Here is a 17987-nt window from a genome sequence, read left to right on the forward strand (position 1 = left end):
GATCCTTTTGATTAAAAAATAATCTTTTTGTTAGGTAAAAATTCTATTCTAATTGAAGATTTTAGATTAAAATTCATCAGTTTGGTTAAAAATTAATTTTTTGCAATTTTAACTATTCCATTTTTTTAAATTCATCTTTTCTAGTTTAAAATTCAACAGTTTGTAAGAAAATTTGCATTTTTTATTGAGAATTTAACTATTTTGTTGAAAATTCAGGTATTTTGTTAAAAAATCGACTTTTTGGAAGAAAATTATTATTTCCTTTGAAGGTTATTTTTTTTTTAAAGAAATTTTCCTTTTCGGTTAAAAATTTAAGTATTCTAGTTAAATATTTATCATTTAAGCTTAAAATTCACCTCTTCTTACAAATTTAGTTACTTTGTTGAAAATCGATTTTTTAAATAAAAATTTCAATATTCGAATAGAAAATTTTACGATTTTGTTGAAAATCCGTTTTTTTTTAGATTCAGAATTAGATTTATAACTAAGAATTCAAAATTTCAGAATTAGATTTATAACGAAAATTCTGATTTTTTATTCACAAATTTAACGATTTGTTTGAAAATTTGTGTACTTTGTAGAAAATTCGCTTTTTTCTAAAAAAAATGATCTTTTTGATAAAAAATTTATATTTATGATTCAAAATTAAACAATTTGAATGATGATTTGCCTTTTTTTAATGAACACTTAAACTATTTCGTTGAAAATTCATGTATGTTGTTTAAAAAGTCTACTTTTTGGAAGAAAATTATTATTTTCTTTGAAAGTTAATCTCTTTGTTTAAAAATGTTCCTTTTCGGTTAAAAATGCAAGTATTCTAGTCAAATATTTATCATTTTTGTCTAAAATTCATCTTTAAAAAAATGTAATTACTTTATTGATAATCGATTTTTTAACTAGAAATTTAACTATTCCAATCGAAAGTTTAAAGATTTTATTGAAAATATATACTTTTTTTAATTTTAAGAATTAGATTTATAACGAAAAATTCAATTATCCTATTTTTGTTTGAAAATTTATCTTTTTAACATAAAAATGAAACTATTTGGTTGAAAATTCTTATTTTTTATTCAAATATTTAACGATTCGTTTGAAAATTTATGTGCCTTGTAGAAAATCCGTCTTTTCCGTAGAAAAATTATCCTTTTGATTAAAAATTAATCTTTTTGTTAGGTAAAAATTCTATTCCAGTTGAAGATTCATAATTTTAGATTAAACTTCATCAGTTTGGTTAAAAATTAAGTTTTTTGATTGCAATTTTAATTATTTTTTTTAAATTCATCTTTTCAAATTCAAAACTCAACCATTTGTATGAAAATTTGCCCTTTTCATTGGGAATTTAATCATTTTGTTGAAAGTTCACATATGTTGTTAAAAAATCAACTTTTTTTGAATAAAATTATCTTTTTTTTAAAAAAGTTAATTGGTTTGTTCAAACATTTTGCTTTTCTGTTAAAAGTTCAATTATTCTTGTTAAATATTTATCATTTTTGTTTAAAATTCATCTTTTTTTATGAATGTAATGATTTTGTTGAAAATCGATTTTTAACTAAAAATTTAAATGTTACAAAAGAAAATTTAACGATTTTGTTGAAAATCCTTTTTTATTTTTAATTTTAAGAATGATATTTATAACGGAAAATTCAACTTTTCCTTTTTTGGTTGGAAATTAATTTTTTTTTTAATGAAAGTTCCACTATTTGTTTGAAATACTTTATTTTTTTATTTAAAAATGTAACGATTTGTTTGAAAATTTGTGTACTTTGTGGAAAATTCGCCTTTTTTGTACAAAAATTATCTTTTTGATTAAAAATAATCTTTTTGGTAAGTATAAAATTAAAATATTTTAGTTGAAGCTTCATAATTTTAGAATAAAATTCATCAGTTAGGTTCAAATTAATTTCTTTAACTGAAATTTTTCTGTTCTAATTCGATTTTTTTTCAGTTCAAAATTCAAGAATTTGTATGAAAGCTTGTCTTTTTTAATTGAAAATTCAGCTATTTCGTTGAAAATTCACGTATTTTGTTAAAAAATCCACTTTTTGGTAGAAAGTAATCTTTTCCTTGGAAAGTTAATTTTCTTGTTTTAAAATCATTATTTTAAACTAAACATTGACCTATTTATTACATCGAAAGTTCAATGATTTTGCTGAAAATCCGTTTTTGTTTGTTTGTTAAGAATTAGATTATAACGGAAAATTCAACTATCCTATTTTTGGTTGAAAATTTATCTTGTTTCCATGAAAATTCAACTGTTTGGCTGAAACTTGATATTTTTTATTTAAAAATTAAACTATTTGTTTGTAAATTTGTGAACTTTGTAGAAAAATCGTCTTTTGTGTAGAAAATAAATATTTATGGTTAAAAATTCATCTTTTTGGTAGGTATAAAATTCAACTTTTTCAGTTAAAGAGTCATCGTTTTAGATTAAAATTCATCACTTTGGTTGGAAAATTAATTTCTTTTACTGAAATTTTTAGTATTTCATTTTTGGTTGAAAATAGTTCTTTTCTACTTCAAAGTTCTACAATTTGAATGATAATTTATCTTTTTTAATTAAAAATTCAACTATTCCGTTGAAAAGTCACGTATTTTCTTAGTAAATCGACTTTTTTGTTAGAAAATAATCTGTTTCTTTAAAAGTTAATCTTGTATAAAAAAAATGTATTTTCGGTTAAAAATTTGAATATTCTTGTTAAATATTTATCGTTTTAATTTAAAATTAATCTATTAGGTTAGAAATAAAATTACCTGGTTGAAAATTAAACTTTTATTAAAAATTAATTCTTTTTTTGATATTACATCATTGTAATTCAAAATTAATTTCTTTTGTTAAAAAATCAGCTATTTGATTAAAAACTTGTTTTTTCTTTCACTACAATTGTGTTATTAAATGTTTAGTTATAAAACTCATATTTCTTACTTGAATATTCGAATTTCTGTTGAAAATTGATTTTTTTCACTTAAAAATAAATTTTTTAAGTTTCGGTTGACAATTTATCTTTTTTTATAAAAATTAATTTTCAAGTTAAATTGAAAATTCAACTATTTCAGTTGAAGATTAATTGTTTTATTTAAAAATTAATCTTTTTACTTAAAAATTCAACTACTTGCTGTTAAAAGTTAAACACTTTTATTAAAAATTAATTTTGTTGTTTGAAGATTCATAATTTTAATTAAAAATTCATCTTTTTTTGGAAAAAGAACTATTTTGTTTAACATCATTTTTTTAAACTAAAAATTAAATTATTCCAATAGAAAATTTAACGATTTTTCTGAAAATTCGTTTTTTGTTTTGTTTTTTAAGAATTAGATTCATTATGAAAAATTGAAATATTCTATTTTTGGTTGAAAATTAATTTCTTTTACTGATATTTTAACTACTTCAAAATTTTTATGATTAATAAGATTTTTCTTTTTTCACTCAAAATTCAACTATGTCGTTGAAAAATTTACGTATTTTCTTTAAAAATTTCCTTTTTTTATAGAAAATTATATTTTTCTGTGAAAGTTAATCACTTTATTTGAAAAATTTTCTTTTCGGTTAAAAATGCAAGTAGGTAGAAAATTCTATTCAAGTTGAAGGTTCATAATTTTAGATTAAAATTTAACATTGTGGTTCTTAAATAATTTCTTTTACTGAAATATTAACTATTTAATTGTTGGTTGAAAGTTGATCTTGTCTAGTTCAAAATTCAACAAGTTGTATGAAAATTTGCCTTTTTTATTGAGAATTTCACTATTTTGTTGAAAACCAACGTATTTTGTTAAAACCACGACTTTTTTTTGGAAGAAAATTATCTTTTTCTTTGAAAGTTAATCTCTTTGTTTAAACATTTTTCTTTTCGCTTAAAAATTCAAGTATTCTAGTTAAATATTTATCACTTTAGTTTAAAATTATTTTTTTTTAATGTAACCACTTTGTTGAAACTCGAATTTTCAAATAAAAATTTAACTATTCCAATAGAAAATTTAATGATTTTGTTGAAAATCCGTTTTTTTTTTAATTTTAAGAATTATATTTATAACGGAAAATTCAACTATTCCATTTTTTGTTGAAAATTTACCTTTTTTTGAATGAAAGTTCTACTATTTGTTTGAAATACCTTATTTTTGATTTAAAAATGTAACGATTTGTTTGAAAATTTGTGCACTTTGTGGAACATTTGCGTTTTTTGTAGAAAAAGTATCTTTTTTTATTAAAAATTAATTTTTTCGGTAGGTAAATAATTAAAGTACCCTAGTTGAAGAATCATTGTTTTACTTAAAAATCCATTCTTTTGTTGTAAATATAACTACTTTGTTAAAAATAATTTTTTTAAAAATAAAAATTGAACTATTCCAATAGAAAATTGAACGATTTTCATGGAAATCTGTTTTTTATTTTAAGAATTAATTTATATCGGAAAATTCAACTATTCTATTTTTTGTTGAAAATTTATATTTTTTTGAATGAAAATTTAACTATTTCGTTGATATTTCTGATTTTTTATTTTAAAATTTAACGTCGTGGAAACTTCGCCTTTTTTTAAGAAAATGTATCTCCTTGATTAAAAATTAATTTTTATGGTAGGTATAAAATTAAAATATTCTAGTTGAAGATTAATAATTTTAGATTAAAACTTATTAGTTTGGTTAGAAATTAATTTCTTTTCCTGAAATTTTAACTTTTCCGTTTTTGTTTTAAAACTGATCTTTTCTAATTAAAAATTCAACAAGTTGTATGAAAATTTCCTTTTTTTTAAAATGAAAATTTAACAATTTTGTGGAAAATGCGCCTTTTTTGTAGAAAAATGATCTTTTTGATTACAAGTTAATCTTTATGGTAGGTATAATATTCAAATATTCTAGTTGAAGATTAATAATTTTAGATTAAAATGCATCAGTTTGGTTAGAAATTAATTTCTTTTGCTCAAATTTAAACTATTCCGTTTTTGTTTTAAAATTGATTTTTTCTAGTTAAAAATTCAAAATTTTGTTTGAAAATTTGCCTTTTTTATTGAGAGTTTCACTATTTTTTTTTTTTTTTTTAAATACAAATATTTTTTTTTAAATACAAATTTTAATATTCCGATAGAAAATTCAACGATTTCGTTGAAAATCCGTTTTTTTTGTGCATAGAGTTAGATTTATGGTTGATTTATGGATTTATGGATGATTAATGGATGATTTTGGTTGAAAATTCTTATTTTTTATTTAAAAATTTAACGATTTGTTTGAAAATTTATGTACTTTGTGGAAAATTCGCCTTTTTCGTAGAAAAAATGATCTTTTTGATTAAAAATATTTTTTTTTGTAGGTAAAAAATTCTATTCTACTTAAAGATTCATAATTTTAGATTAAAATTCATCAGTTTGGCTAAAAATTAATTTCTTTGCAATTTTAACTATTCCATTTCTGTTTTAAAATTGATCTTTTATTTTAAAATTTAACTATTTCGTTGAAAATTCACGTCTTTTATTTAAAAAATCCACTTTTTTGGTAGAAAATCATCTTTTACTTTGAAAGTTAATTTCCTCGTTTAAAAATCAATTTTTTAACTAAAAATTTACTTATTCCATAGAAAATTCGACGATTTTTCTGAAAATCCGTTTTTTGTTAGTTTGTTATCTTTTTATTTATCTTTTTTATATGAAAATTCAACTATTTGATTGAAACTCGATATTTTTTATTTAAAAATTAAACTATTTGTTTGAGAAATTGTGTACATGTACTTTGTGGAAATAATAGGAAATAAATCTTTATGTTTACAAATTAATCTTTTTAGTAGGTATAAAATTTTAATATTCTAGTTGAAGATTCATATTTTTTAGTTTAAAATTCATCAGTTTGGATGAAAATTAATCTCTTTTACTGAAATGTTAACTATTTCATTTTTGGTTGAAAATTGATCTTTTCTAGTTGAAAATTCGACAATTGAAATGATAATTTGTCTTTTTTAATTGAAAATTAAATCACTCCGTTAAAAATTCATTTTGTTGAAAATTTGTCTATTTTATATAGAAAAGTCACTTTTTTCAAATCAATCTGATTGTTTAAAATTCCATCTTTTTGGTTGAAATTTCAAGTATTCCAGTTAAATATTAATAATTTTATTTGAAAATTCATATTTTTAGTTTAAAATTCAATTTTCAGTTAAGAAAGAAAACAAAAAAGTTGATTTTCAACCATATATCTTGAAAATTAAACTGGAAAAAGTTCCTATTCAATGCCTGATTTAATAAATCCGAGAATAAATCGTTTTTGCTTCTTGTTAAACCAAGAAAGATTTTTTAGCCAATAAAGAAAAAAAATGTCATCCAAGATGTTGAATTTTTATGCCGAAAACATGAACTTTCCAAAAAAAGATAAATTTTCTATCAAATATTGAAATTTTCAACTAAAAAGATGCATTTTTACCTAGAGAGTTTATAACCAATCAGTTGAATTTTTAAGAAAATAGTTAGTTTTTCAGTTAAAAAATTATTGTTTAACCAAAGAAAGAAAGGAGTTGTCAACTAAAATTAGGAATGGTTAACCATACAAAATTAAATTTTAATAAAGTAGTTAATATAGCATAATAAAGCACGAAAAAAAGAATTTTTAACAAAAATAAAAAAGTTTATATTTCAACAATAAAAGATTGAAAAAAATTTGTTTTATAATTTTTAAAAACAGTTGGATTTGACAAAAAATGACGAATTTTTAACAAAATACTTAATTTTTATAACAAAATGTATTTTCTATCACAAAATACGATTTTTTTATAAAAAATATATAAACATTCAACCGAATTATTGAATTTTCACCGAAATTAGAATTATTTTCTGTCAAAAAAGACAGATTTTTAAAGCAAAAAATTTCAGTTTTTAACAAAAAATGGATAAGATAAATTTTGGTTAAGGACAATTAATTTTCGATCTACAAAAAGAAAAACAACTTTCTACATGACAGTTCAATTTTCAAACAATTTGCTGAATTTTATACCAAGTTGTTTAATTTTGAACTGGAGAATTTCAATTTTCAACACAGAAGTTCATTTACAGTCAATAAGTTGAATTTTCAATAAAGGAGTTACTTTTTAACTAAAATAATAAACGATTAACCATAAAAAATGAAATTTAGTAAAGTATAACAGTTCAGCATTCAACCAAGATGTTGAATTTTTAGTATGAAAACATGCATTTTCAATTAAAAATGTAATAGTTTATATTTCAACAATAAAAGATTTAAAACAATGTTGTTTAATAATTATTAAAAAAAAAAAACAGTTGGATTTAATAAACTATGGCGATTTTTTCACAAAACATTTAATTTTTATACAAAAAATTTATGTTCTATAAAAAAATATAGATATTTAAATCAAAGAATGACAATTTTTAACAAAAAATTATTAAATAAATTTTTATGGTCATCATTTATAGACTAAAGAACAAAACTTTAAATAAACATTAAAGTTTATTTTTGATACTTGAAAAATCTTATGAAAATATTTTTAAACAATTATTGATATTAGGATTAAAATGTCTCAAGTGTGCCAATTTTAAATCGATTGTTCTATTTTCAATCAATTTATACAGTTTTCGATTCGCTTTTAATTAAAAATAATTCCCCTAAAATATTTTTGCAACAAAATTTAAAAAAAAAGTTATTAACAATCAAAGTTCTTGATCATTTTTTTTTCAAAAATGGATTACTCGCGAACGGTTAATCGAAATTCAATAATTTAGTTATGGAAATTTTGGTTACGAAGTATACTTTACGCTGAAACAATTTTCGGTCATAAAAAACATTTTATTATGGTTTAAATAATCGTTGGTTTTAAACAATTGAAAATTAATTAAACTTCTCCGCCTTTAAATGAATTCTTCCACGTTTCAATAGATTCTAGAATCTCTTCCGAAAATTTTGGTGAAAAAACAGTGTATTTCGCAGTAGTTCAAAAGTTATTGATTTTTTTGTGACCGCGCTCTGACCTCCAGCTATGTTCGAGCACGTTCGGACACGCGCGGGTATCACATTGAGTACAATATGACACGAATTTTCAACTAAAATGATAAATTTTCATGAAAAAATGAATTTTTAATCAAGTGGTTCAACTATCTACCAGCTATAGTTAATTTTTTTAATCATTAAGATAAATTTTCAACCAAGAAGATGATTTTTCAACAAAATAGATCCATTATCAACTAAAAAAATCGATTTTCAACCAAAAGTTGAATTGTTAAGTTTTAAGTTATAAAGATTGATTAAAAAAAAAAATTCCCACTGGACCGGGAAACCAGGAATTTGTTTAGACCGGGAAATGACAGAGAATTTTTTTTGATCGGGAATTTTTGAAATTTGTGGAAGAAAAATCTGTCCACATTCGATTTCAACCATTTTTTTAATGATTAGTTGAATTTTTATGTTTTTCAATTATGCTATTATTTAGCTTACAATGGGTAATTCAAAATTTTTTTACTTTAAAAATTTTTATTTTTTAACTTACATTTTTAATTTAAAGAATTTTAAAATGCTTTCTAAAATACTTGAACAAATAAAAAATGAAAGACTTTGATGTTGAAAATTTGGAATAAAAACATTTTTATTTAATAAATAAATCATTTTTTAAAAATTTATCTGTACTTTAAGTAATAAAAAGTGAACAAACACAATTTGATAAAACGATTTTAAATCAGTTCAAAATTTAAGAATTTTCAGATTTTAACGTTAAAACTTAAACGGTTTCAATTTGAAAGTTTTAGTCATTAAACAAATGTGAAGGTGTAACTGAAAGTTTATAAACTATTTTCAACTTAAAAATAACTTCATAATAATATATTCTTAATTAAAGGATTTTATTACATTTAAAATATTGTTTTAGTCTAAAATACTCAATTTTTAACCCATTCAATTTGGAATTTTTAATGAAAAAAAAAAGATTAATTATTGAATATTTACCAATATTTGAATTTTTGCTTAAGACAAGTAAATTAAAATCAAATATTTAAAATTAAAGAATCTTGAACTGAATTGTTTGACATAGAAAGACTGGGGTCGTTAAAATTTCGAAGGGCTTTTAAACTTTGAACGTTACAATTTCAATTGTTGTATTTGAAAAATGCTTAATTTGTACGTGAAATTTTTAAATTTTGATGTATAATTTACAAGTGAACATTTGCAGAAAAAATTTGAGTAATTTTAAGAGATATTTAGGAATGTTGAACAGATTAAAAATTATCATGCAAATTTTAGAAAGTTTTCTTAAAATCTTCTAGAATGTTTTTTGAAATTTTTTTTTAAATCTTTGGAAAACTTTTTAAATATTCTCTGAAAATAATTTTTAAAAATGAAAAATTATTTCTATTTTCTTGAAAAGAATCTAATTTTTTTTTTTTAAATCTGCGAAAATCCACATTTTGTTTTATATTAGGCTATCATTTCAAGTTTTACATTAAGTTTGAATTTCTAAAATTTGCAGGATTTTCTGAAAATTGTAGAAAAAATCAATTAATTTTGACAGATATTTAGAAGTTCTGAAAAAATTTCCAAATTAATTTTAAATTTAAAACAAATTTAAAACAACTTCTAGATTTCTCAAGATTTTGAAAGAAAATGTTGAAGCTTTCCAAGTATGTTTAAACTATTTACAAAGAGAATAATTGAATTTCTAATTTAAGAAGTGTTCAGTTAAAATTTTTTCAATTTTTCAATATTTGATGTTTCTAGTTTAAATATCCTTAAAATTATATAATTTTGAAAATTTTAAAATTCATTGATTGATTTTTTAATTTAGAGCATTGAAAATGATAACGTGGATCTATATTTTTTTATATTGAAAAATCTTTGAGTGCTTTCATTTGCATCTCAGTTTTTATTACCTAAAGTTGAAATTTTTTAGCTTTAATGTTCCATTTTTTTAATTTCGTTGACCGTAAAAAAATGTTGGCTAACCGGGAAATGACCGAGAATTTATTTCGTAGATTAAAACGGCCACCCTGTATTATCAAAATAGTTCACCTTTTCACAAAATAGATGAATTTTCAATTTAAAAAATGAAGTATCAATAAACAACATGAATTTTTTAATAAAGTGGATCAACTTTAAGCCAATAAATAAGGGAACAATTAGTTAATCAATGATTTTGAATAAAATTATTGTGGGTATCATATTATTTATAACGTGAAACGAATTTTAAATTGAAATGATAAATGTTTATTAAAAAAATGCATTTTTATTCGAGCGGTTGAACTTTCTATCAGGTATAGTGATTTTTCAATCAAAAGGATGGACTTTCAACCAAAAAAATTAATTTTCTACTAAAAAAGAGGAAGGTGGTTTAATTTTCAATTAAGCATAGATAAATTTTCAACCAAAGAAATGAATCTCCGACCAAAAATATTTTTTTAAGAGTATGGTTAAGTATTCAATCAAGTAGTTGAATTTTCAATTAAAGCATGTGAATTTCAAAAAAAAAATTAAATAGTCAAAATATCATTGAAAAGGTTAGTTTTTAATAAAAAAATAATTTTCAACCAAAAAATTAATTTTTCCAACAACAAGATTAATTTTTAACTGAACTAATGAAGCTTCAACACAAAAACTGAATTTTTAATAAAATAGTTTAATCTAAAAAAGTACAGTGAAATTTTCAACTAACAAGATTAATTTTATACCAAAAAATTATTTTTTTTAACAAATCGGTTCAAACATTTAACTTAGTAGTTGAATTTTAAACCAAAGATGAGAAAGTAATCTCGTCCCCTTGAAAACTGTTCTGATTAAGTTTGATGGACAAGCTCTTTCCCAAAATATTCCACTATACACTTTATTGAGTGGCCCCTCGCTGGCAAGGCTCGACACAGTACTGGCGCTCAGTCAGCGACGTGAGGAGAAGTCGAGTGGGGAGGGTAAGTCAACCAGGTAGACCGCGATCAAATGAAAATCGTCCGCACTCAACCTCGCCTAGCCTACAATTCGTGGAATGCTTCTCGTCGATTCTGACCATAGTTCGCTACTCGAGGGCACTGGTGCATTCTGTTTACTGTTGTTCTTGTGTAGGTTCCAGCCACCTATTTTGTCTCAGATAGATGGCTGTGTAATTATCCAAACGATTCCCTTCTTCTCCAGGACAACCGATAAAACGAATTGCTTCCATCAAATTGTACGAGGGGTGTTCAAAAAGTAAGTTTCCCTAGTCTGACATTTTGCCCCAGCGCCATCTAACGAGCTGGGACCGAAAATAGTTTTTGTTTAGGATATACCGATAAGAGCGGAACCGGTCTTAGCTGCCGAAAAAATTTTTTTCATCAGTACCGGCTCGGAAAACATGAAGCTACCTGTGAAAAACGTGTCCACTTGTGAGTTGCGTGGAGTTATTCGCTTTTTAACTGCAAAAGGGTTTAATGGCAACAAAATTCACACTGTAATGGCGGTTTTTGGCCTGCCTGCACGCTGCTCATCATGAACTTCTCCGCGTCCCTCGAGAAAATATGTACGCCACCGACGCGCCATTTGCACACTCATGCAATTGTCACCATAAATATGCACTAATTCAGTGTGAATTTCGTTGCCATTAAGCCCTTTTGCGGTTAAAAAGCGAATAACTGCACGCAACTCACAAGTGGACACGTTTTTCACAGGTAGCTCCATGGTTTGCGAACCGGTACTGATGAAAAAATTTTTTTCGGCAGCTAAGACCGGTTCCGCTCCTATCGGTATATCCTAAACTAAAACTATGTTCGGTCCCAGCTCACTAGATGGCGCTGGGGCAAAGCGGCAGACTAGGGAAACTTACTTTTTGAAAACCCCTCGTAGTTGACTGTGTGGTCGTTACAGTCAGGAAAACTCTTTGGAATATCTTTGAGTTGAGCTCACGGTGCTCTATTTTTGTCCCCTTGCCTTAACACATCAACTTCTCTGAAAGCGAATAGACCTAAAATTACACGAACTTTGTTATAATCTAGAATTATTATCCATTAAAAAAATTTCTTTCAATGCAAGTAGGAATGTAATTACTACTAGCAGTAAAAGTTTTCTTCATAAAACCCTGGCAGGTTTCCTTCTTGCATGGAATTATTTTCCCTTTGAAAATAGCTTTTCCGAAATTTTGTCGGAAGAAGCTTTCATAGTTGCAAAGCATGGCTGTCAACTTCCTGTTTTTCAGAGTACAACCGTTGGTGCATTTGAAAGACTGCACAATTGATGAATAATCGGTAAGAAGGATTTCGGCAACATTTTTTGCATTTATTCAGTCATGAATTTGAAATAGGTTCATTCCATCTTCAGGCGTTTTAGCTTTTTTTATTGTATTGCAGTCCAGATTTTCCATAATGTGCTTCAGAATATGTCCTCGCCTTTGATACGCATATTTTCTAACGCCAGTTTTGATACTCATTATCCCGATCACCAACCCAAACATGGTTATCTTTGCCTCGAACTGTTTCATTATTTTACGGATTGGTGGTCGATCATTCTCTAAAACGACCATCGCCTGTGAGGGAGTCCATTGCACAGGTATTTGTCAGATTATATATACCTTTCAGCAGTATTACGAAGTCCATACTCGTTATAATTCATCATTTCCATTCACTATTATAGGAACTTTTTTCGACCATCAAATCTTAGTGCATCTAATGTATCGGGATTGTTATCTAGATATTTCGACAGTTTTACTGGTTCATATTTCGGATTTGAGACTTCCTTCTTGATTATTTTCTCTTATTTACTGGCAAAGCCTATCCAGGGATCAAACTCCCTTGACATTCATATTGCAGAAACACTTCCAATCTTATGGCAACATTTACACAATTCTGCTTTTGGATCGATTTGAGTTTTGCATGATCGGCCCAAATTTTTTCCTGTTACGTATTGCATCTCTTCATCTGTAAACAGTAAAAATAGTATGTACTCATGAATAATGCAGATTTCATCAAATTGTGAATGATAAGGTGTTAAGAATCATAACAGGAAATAAACTGGATACACATGCCGCAAAAAGAAAGGTTTTCATTAGATGCCCTCTTTTTGCTATCTTAAAATTGAAGAGTTGCAACTTCAACGATGGGCTCAGCTAAGTCAATCGCCTTTTCTTTATGTATTTTACTGTTCTTCACGATGTATATAATTGCGCTTTCTTTTATGTATATTTGAGCCAGCGACAAAACCGCTTCGCCTGCTCTTATGAGAAGTAAAGCAAAGTCCAAGAATTTTTTCTTTATATTTTTAAATTTGAATTTAACTACCACTCTCGATGCAGGGATTCTTTCTTTATTAAATTTGTTTCTGCATATGTAGCCCCACGAAACAAAAGCTTTCATGTCGCGTACCAACTTTTCTGCTAATTTCAGTAGATAGTACGCACTGTTATGCTCGCCAACCTTCTCTTTAGCTAAATCCTTCACTTTTTTATTTAAGGCATGGGCAATCTTTCACTAATAATTATTCAGCTGGCTCGACAAAGTTTAGTCATCCTCTTTAATGAACAAGTTTTCCATCTCTAGTCGCTCCTCACTGCCGCTGCTTTATAAAATACACGATTTTTCTGTCGTGTTTTAGTGATTTTTAAATACTTTGGATATAAATTCAAAAAATGAGCAACGTTGATTCTAACGTAACAACAGTGTACCTCTTTTTCATACGATTCCTTGTAATCATCGATTGTCAGTCCCCCAGTAAAAACACTTATTATCACTGCCGTGATCAGAGCGACTGACCCATCACATACTACCTGTTTTGGAAAAGGTGCACCCCATTGTTACCATTGGAGTACAACAAGTGTATTAATTGTCTATTACAATAATGTACAGATATATCACTTTACTTTTAAGCCCGTCACTAATCATTCTTTTCTTTACGATCCTTTGAGTAGCATCAACGGTGATGGTAGTCCATCCTCCCTTGGCGTATTAGACGTAAATCGTGATTTGCTAACGGATTCAAAAGTGGACTGAAAATGTACACAGTATAATATTATGTATAATAACTGCTAAAGTGCTATGTTTTAGCTTTTTAAGAGCTATTCTTGGATCAGGGTCGATCCAGGTGCTCCGCTTATTTTCACATTTAGCGTTTTTTAATACATTTACACTTGTTAGACTAGAATGTTTGGGCACCTTTTAACATTAATTTAACAACTTTATCGATACGGTGGATCTGTACAGGTTTTTATTATTAACTTTTTCATTATTTTTATAAATGTAATTGTTAGCTTTTCAAATTAGTCGTATATACCCAAGAAAAAAGAATTCATTCAATAAAATTTTTTTTGAATCCGTACATTTAAGAATGCGGATTCACCCGAATTGCGGTCTATAGGTTTGTAAACATTTTAATCGACCAACTAAGTAGGATGCACTGAATCGGTGAGTTCGGTTTTAATAGATTCTTTAATGGATATTTACAATGTTCACAAAACGCCGGCAAAATTCGTATTTTTTTTGTAAACGATTGGAACCCGAAATATATCTTTTCATCAAAATGAATTATCGTGAAAGCATTAAATCTATTTGATTAAAAATCATTTGACTTCAAAAATTAAACTTACAATTTAAAAAAAAAATTAGGTTATGTTCGGTTTTATCTCACATATTAGTATTCTTTCACAAAAATCCAACGGTTTGATTAGCTATACAAAAATATTATATAAGTATATTATAATAAATTCGAAGTTAAGATATCAATTTTCATCAGTTTTAAAAATTATTGTCATTTTCTATTATTTTAGGTAATGGATGCTTTGAAATACAAAAACTTTATGTCAGTTAATATTATTTAATTTTATATTTTAATTTAAAAATAGCATGAAACAAAATAATAACCGCGCGCCTATTTGTTTCTCTACTTTCCGGAAAATTTAATTGCCAAATCTTTGTGATCCCTGATTTATTAAACATATTAATTTGGGTTTTCTTTTAAAAGATATATTGTCAAATAATTGAAAAAAGGTTAAGGGAGACGTAAAATTGTAAGAAAGAGTTGTTTGGTACGCATAGACTGGCATTAAAAAATGGTAATTCCAATGTTTTTAAATGCGTACAAATTGCATTTTTATCGGAAATGCCATTCAAAGCGCTTTACTGTATAAAACTCGTTTCGTTTCAATAATTTTCAATGCGTATACATTTTAAGGCATTACAGTGATTTGCTTGTAATGCCTATGAGTTTATGCCATTTAATGCCATTCATTGATACTCGGCGAACCGCCAAATTGAATGACATGCAATGCCTTTCACGAACCAAGTATCGAGCCGTGTCAATGCCATTTAATCCTGTCGACGAAATATTGATTAGAACCAATGCCGGTCAATGAGATTTAATTGCCATTCAGACAAAAATGCAGTTGGTACGCATTTAAGGGGATTTAATTGTCCGTTTTTCATAATGCCAATCTATACGACCCAATCAACTGGTTGTTACCGGGAGGCTTAATAAAACCCTCTATTTACGAAAATCATTCCTTCAGGGAAATTATTTTGAGACAAATTTTAGATTTTCATCCAGCTATTCGGGATGAGAAAGCTTAAAATAAATTACTTTTAATTGATCTTTTCCAGATTTGATGACGAAATCCATAACGAGTTGAAAGATAATTATAAAATCGTAGACGTAAAATCCATTAAGATGGACGAACTCGAAGAGAACCTGACTGGCGAAGAAAACTACGAAGAAGGCGCTGATGCTTTCATGAAGTCCGACTCCCAGGATGAACAACTTGACGAAGGGACGGTTGAGTACCTCGATCTCGACATGGAAGCGATCCAGGAAGCCGAGGAGTATCAACCAGTGCCAATCCTCAATTCCCAAAAGAAACAAAAACGCTCCAAAGATAAATCACCTTCACAGTCTTCTCTCCTAAAAAATATACAAAAAACAAATTACGATACCCAGGGCGAACTCAAGTTACGTCCCAAATATCGACCCATCAGACCCAAACCCTACCAGAGTCCCCCCAAAGCGAACAAATTACAAAGTCTGCCATCCATCGTGAACTTCAATCCGGCCCCCGGATTTATCGTTGCGGCCCCCACTGTTGTCCGGAAGGAAACTAAAGGACAGGAAACTTTTGTCACGAGTCCCGCGAAGGGAATGAACTATTCCAAAGTGACGAATGGCGTGAATGTAGTTGGCAAAACCAACACCGGAAGTTTGGCGACGAAGAGCGACTTGCGAAATGGAAAATTACAAAATCGGACGCCGAAGAACAGTGTGGAACTATTTTTTGAGAGCATGGCGAAAACTGTTCTCAATTTGCCGACCCAAGTTCAAGCGGAAATTAAAATGGAGATTTGTAAAGTGATCTCAATGGCCGAAATCAAATACTTGTCGGGGGTTCATTCGAAAAGTGGGAAAAAGGGCTGACTCTCATTCTCCTGTGTGATACAATATTTGCATGATTTTATGTAAAAATTGGGTTTTGTTCTTCGATGTACATATTTTAGCGATAAACAATATATATCTTTGAAAGGGCGTTGTTCATATTTCTACCTGCCACTTACACTATATACAAGTGAAACATTGTACAGTATTGTACTAAATAAACAGACATAATCGAAAACATCCATTTAAATTTGTGACCCTTCATGTGTTTTTAGAAAGATAGAACAATGTTGTACCAAATATACTGATGTAACCGAAATTAGCTTTAATGAATTAACCCTCCGTTCACCAGGTGGGGTCCAGACGGACTCCCGGCGCACTGTTTTCCTTTTGGACATGCGCCACCTAGGAGCTGGTGTCCTTTACCTTTTGATTACCTTCCTTCTAAGTTGTGCTCCAGCAGAACAGCTGATTCGTACATGTTTAATGTGTGATACAAATAAAAGTGATACAGAAACGGGAGAAGGCTGAATTTGTGATAGGGTTTGTAAAGTTTTCACTAAGTCAAGTCTGAGTTCATATTTTCAAACGTTTAATTCTTGTTTCGTTCAACAGTTTTATAATACCTACATTATGTTTCCCATGGCGGATCGAAAGAACCGGAAGGAACCTCTACAAAGTACCCTTAGAGACTCCACTGAGCCCCCCCTTCAGTTTCTTATTAAAAAACTAAAAAAAAAGCAAGTTCAACTTAAATTGTTGAAATTCGGATTCTACTTTAAAATTTTCATTAGAAACTCACGGAGTAATGGCAATACTTTTTCTTGCAGCGTTAAAAACTTAAAAAATAAAATATCTGCCATTTACATGGGCCGAAGGTGGCTTCAAGTGCATCTTCTTTTAGTAGCAGTTAATAAGCGTTCCGTCGGTAACTTTAAGAATTTTGTCTGGATACTAGCGCCTACGTTAAAACGGAAATTTTAACGTAGAATCCGAATTTCAACAATTTAAAAGTTGATATTGCTGTTTTTTGTTGAGTTTTTTTAAGGAGGAACCGAAGGGGGACTCAGTGGGGTTTTTAAGGGTACTTTGTAGAGGTTCCTTTCGATTCCTTCAGCTGGGGCTTACATACATGGCGAGTTGAATGCTACCCGAATTGCACAACAGCAGAGGAGAAGCCATTATACAGGGGTATTTTCATATTTCGCGCCTTTAATGTTTCATTCGGATCGGCCATTCGGTCAAGTCCGTGCATCTTCGGATCAAGTTTATGATAGTTTCCATGGTTGCGTTCGAAACTTCAAACGGATATAAGTGTTTAAACAATATAGGTTATGTTATAAAGTAATTACAAATAATAAAAGTGTTTAATTAATAATGAAGTGAGACATGTGAACTGAGAAGTGAACGTCATTTTTTTTCTGTGCCAATAACATTATAGAATAGATGCTAAGTGACAAATACTATAAAATAGTAATAATATTCTGTGCTTCCTGTGAGCGAAGAGTGAATGGTGTTAACGCTTATTTTCACTGCATAAAAAAGGTATGTTATGAATAGACAGGATATGTTTCAAATAAAGTGAATGAAATATTACATGCGTAAACTTTAAATTACGAGGGTGGATTGATAAGTTTCCGGCCTGACCAAGAGATGGCGCCACTAGGCCTACCTTGAGGTGGCGTTCTATAGTACCATCCTTAGATAGC

General features: G+C 27.5%; 1 protein-coding gene across 2 annotated transcripts in view; it reads left to right on the forward strand.

The window, feature by feature from the left end:
- Positions 1-16528, forward strand: part of LOC117173366 — a 21015-nt gene extending 4487 nt beyond the window's left edge. The window contains exons 1-2 of one of the 2 annotated variants that reach the window (XM_033361885.1): positions 10796-10871; positions 15516-16528. In XM_033361885.1, the coding sequence (XP_033217776.1) occupies positions 15583-16320 (738 nt within the window). In that variant the 5' untranslated portion in view covers positions 10796-10871; positions 15516-15582 and the 3' untranslated portion in view covers positions 16321-16528. Of the gene's footprint in view, positions 1-10795; positions 10872-15515 lie in introns of those variants that run through there. The other variant, XM_033361884.1, reaches the window with a different exon arrangement.
- The last annotated feature ends 1459 nt before the right edge of the window (positions 16529-17987 follow it).

This window comes from Belonocnema kinseyi, chromosome 5 (assembly GCF_010883055.1).
Source record: "Belonocnema kinseyi isolate 2016_QV_RU_SX_M_011 chromosome 5, B_treatae_v1, whole genome shotgun sequence".
Lineage (NCBI taxonomy): Eukaryota > Metazoa > Arthropoda > Insecta > Hymenoptera > Cynipidae > Belonocnema > Belonocnema kinseyi.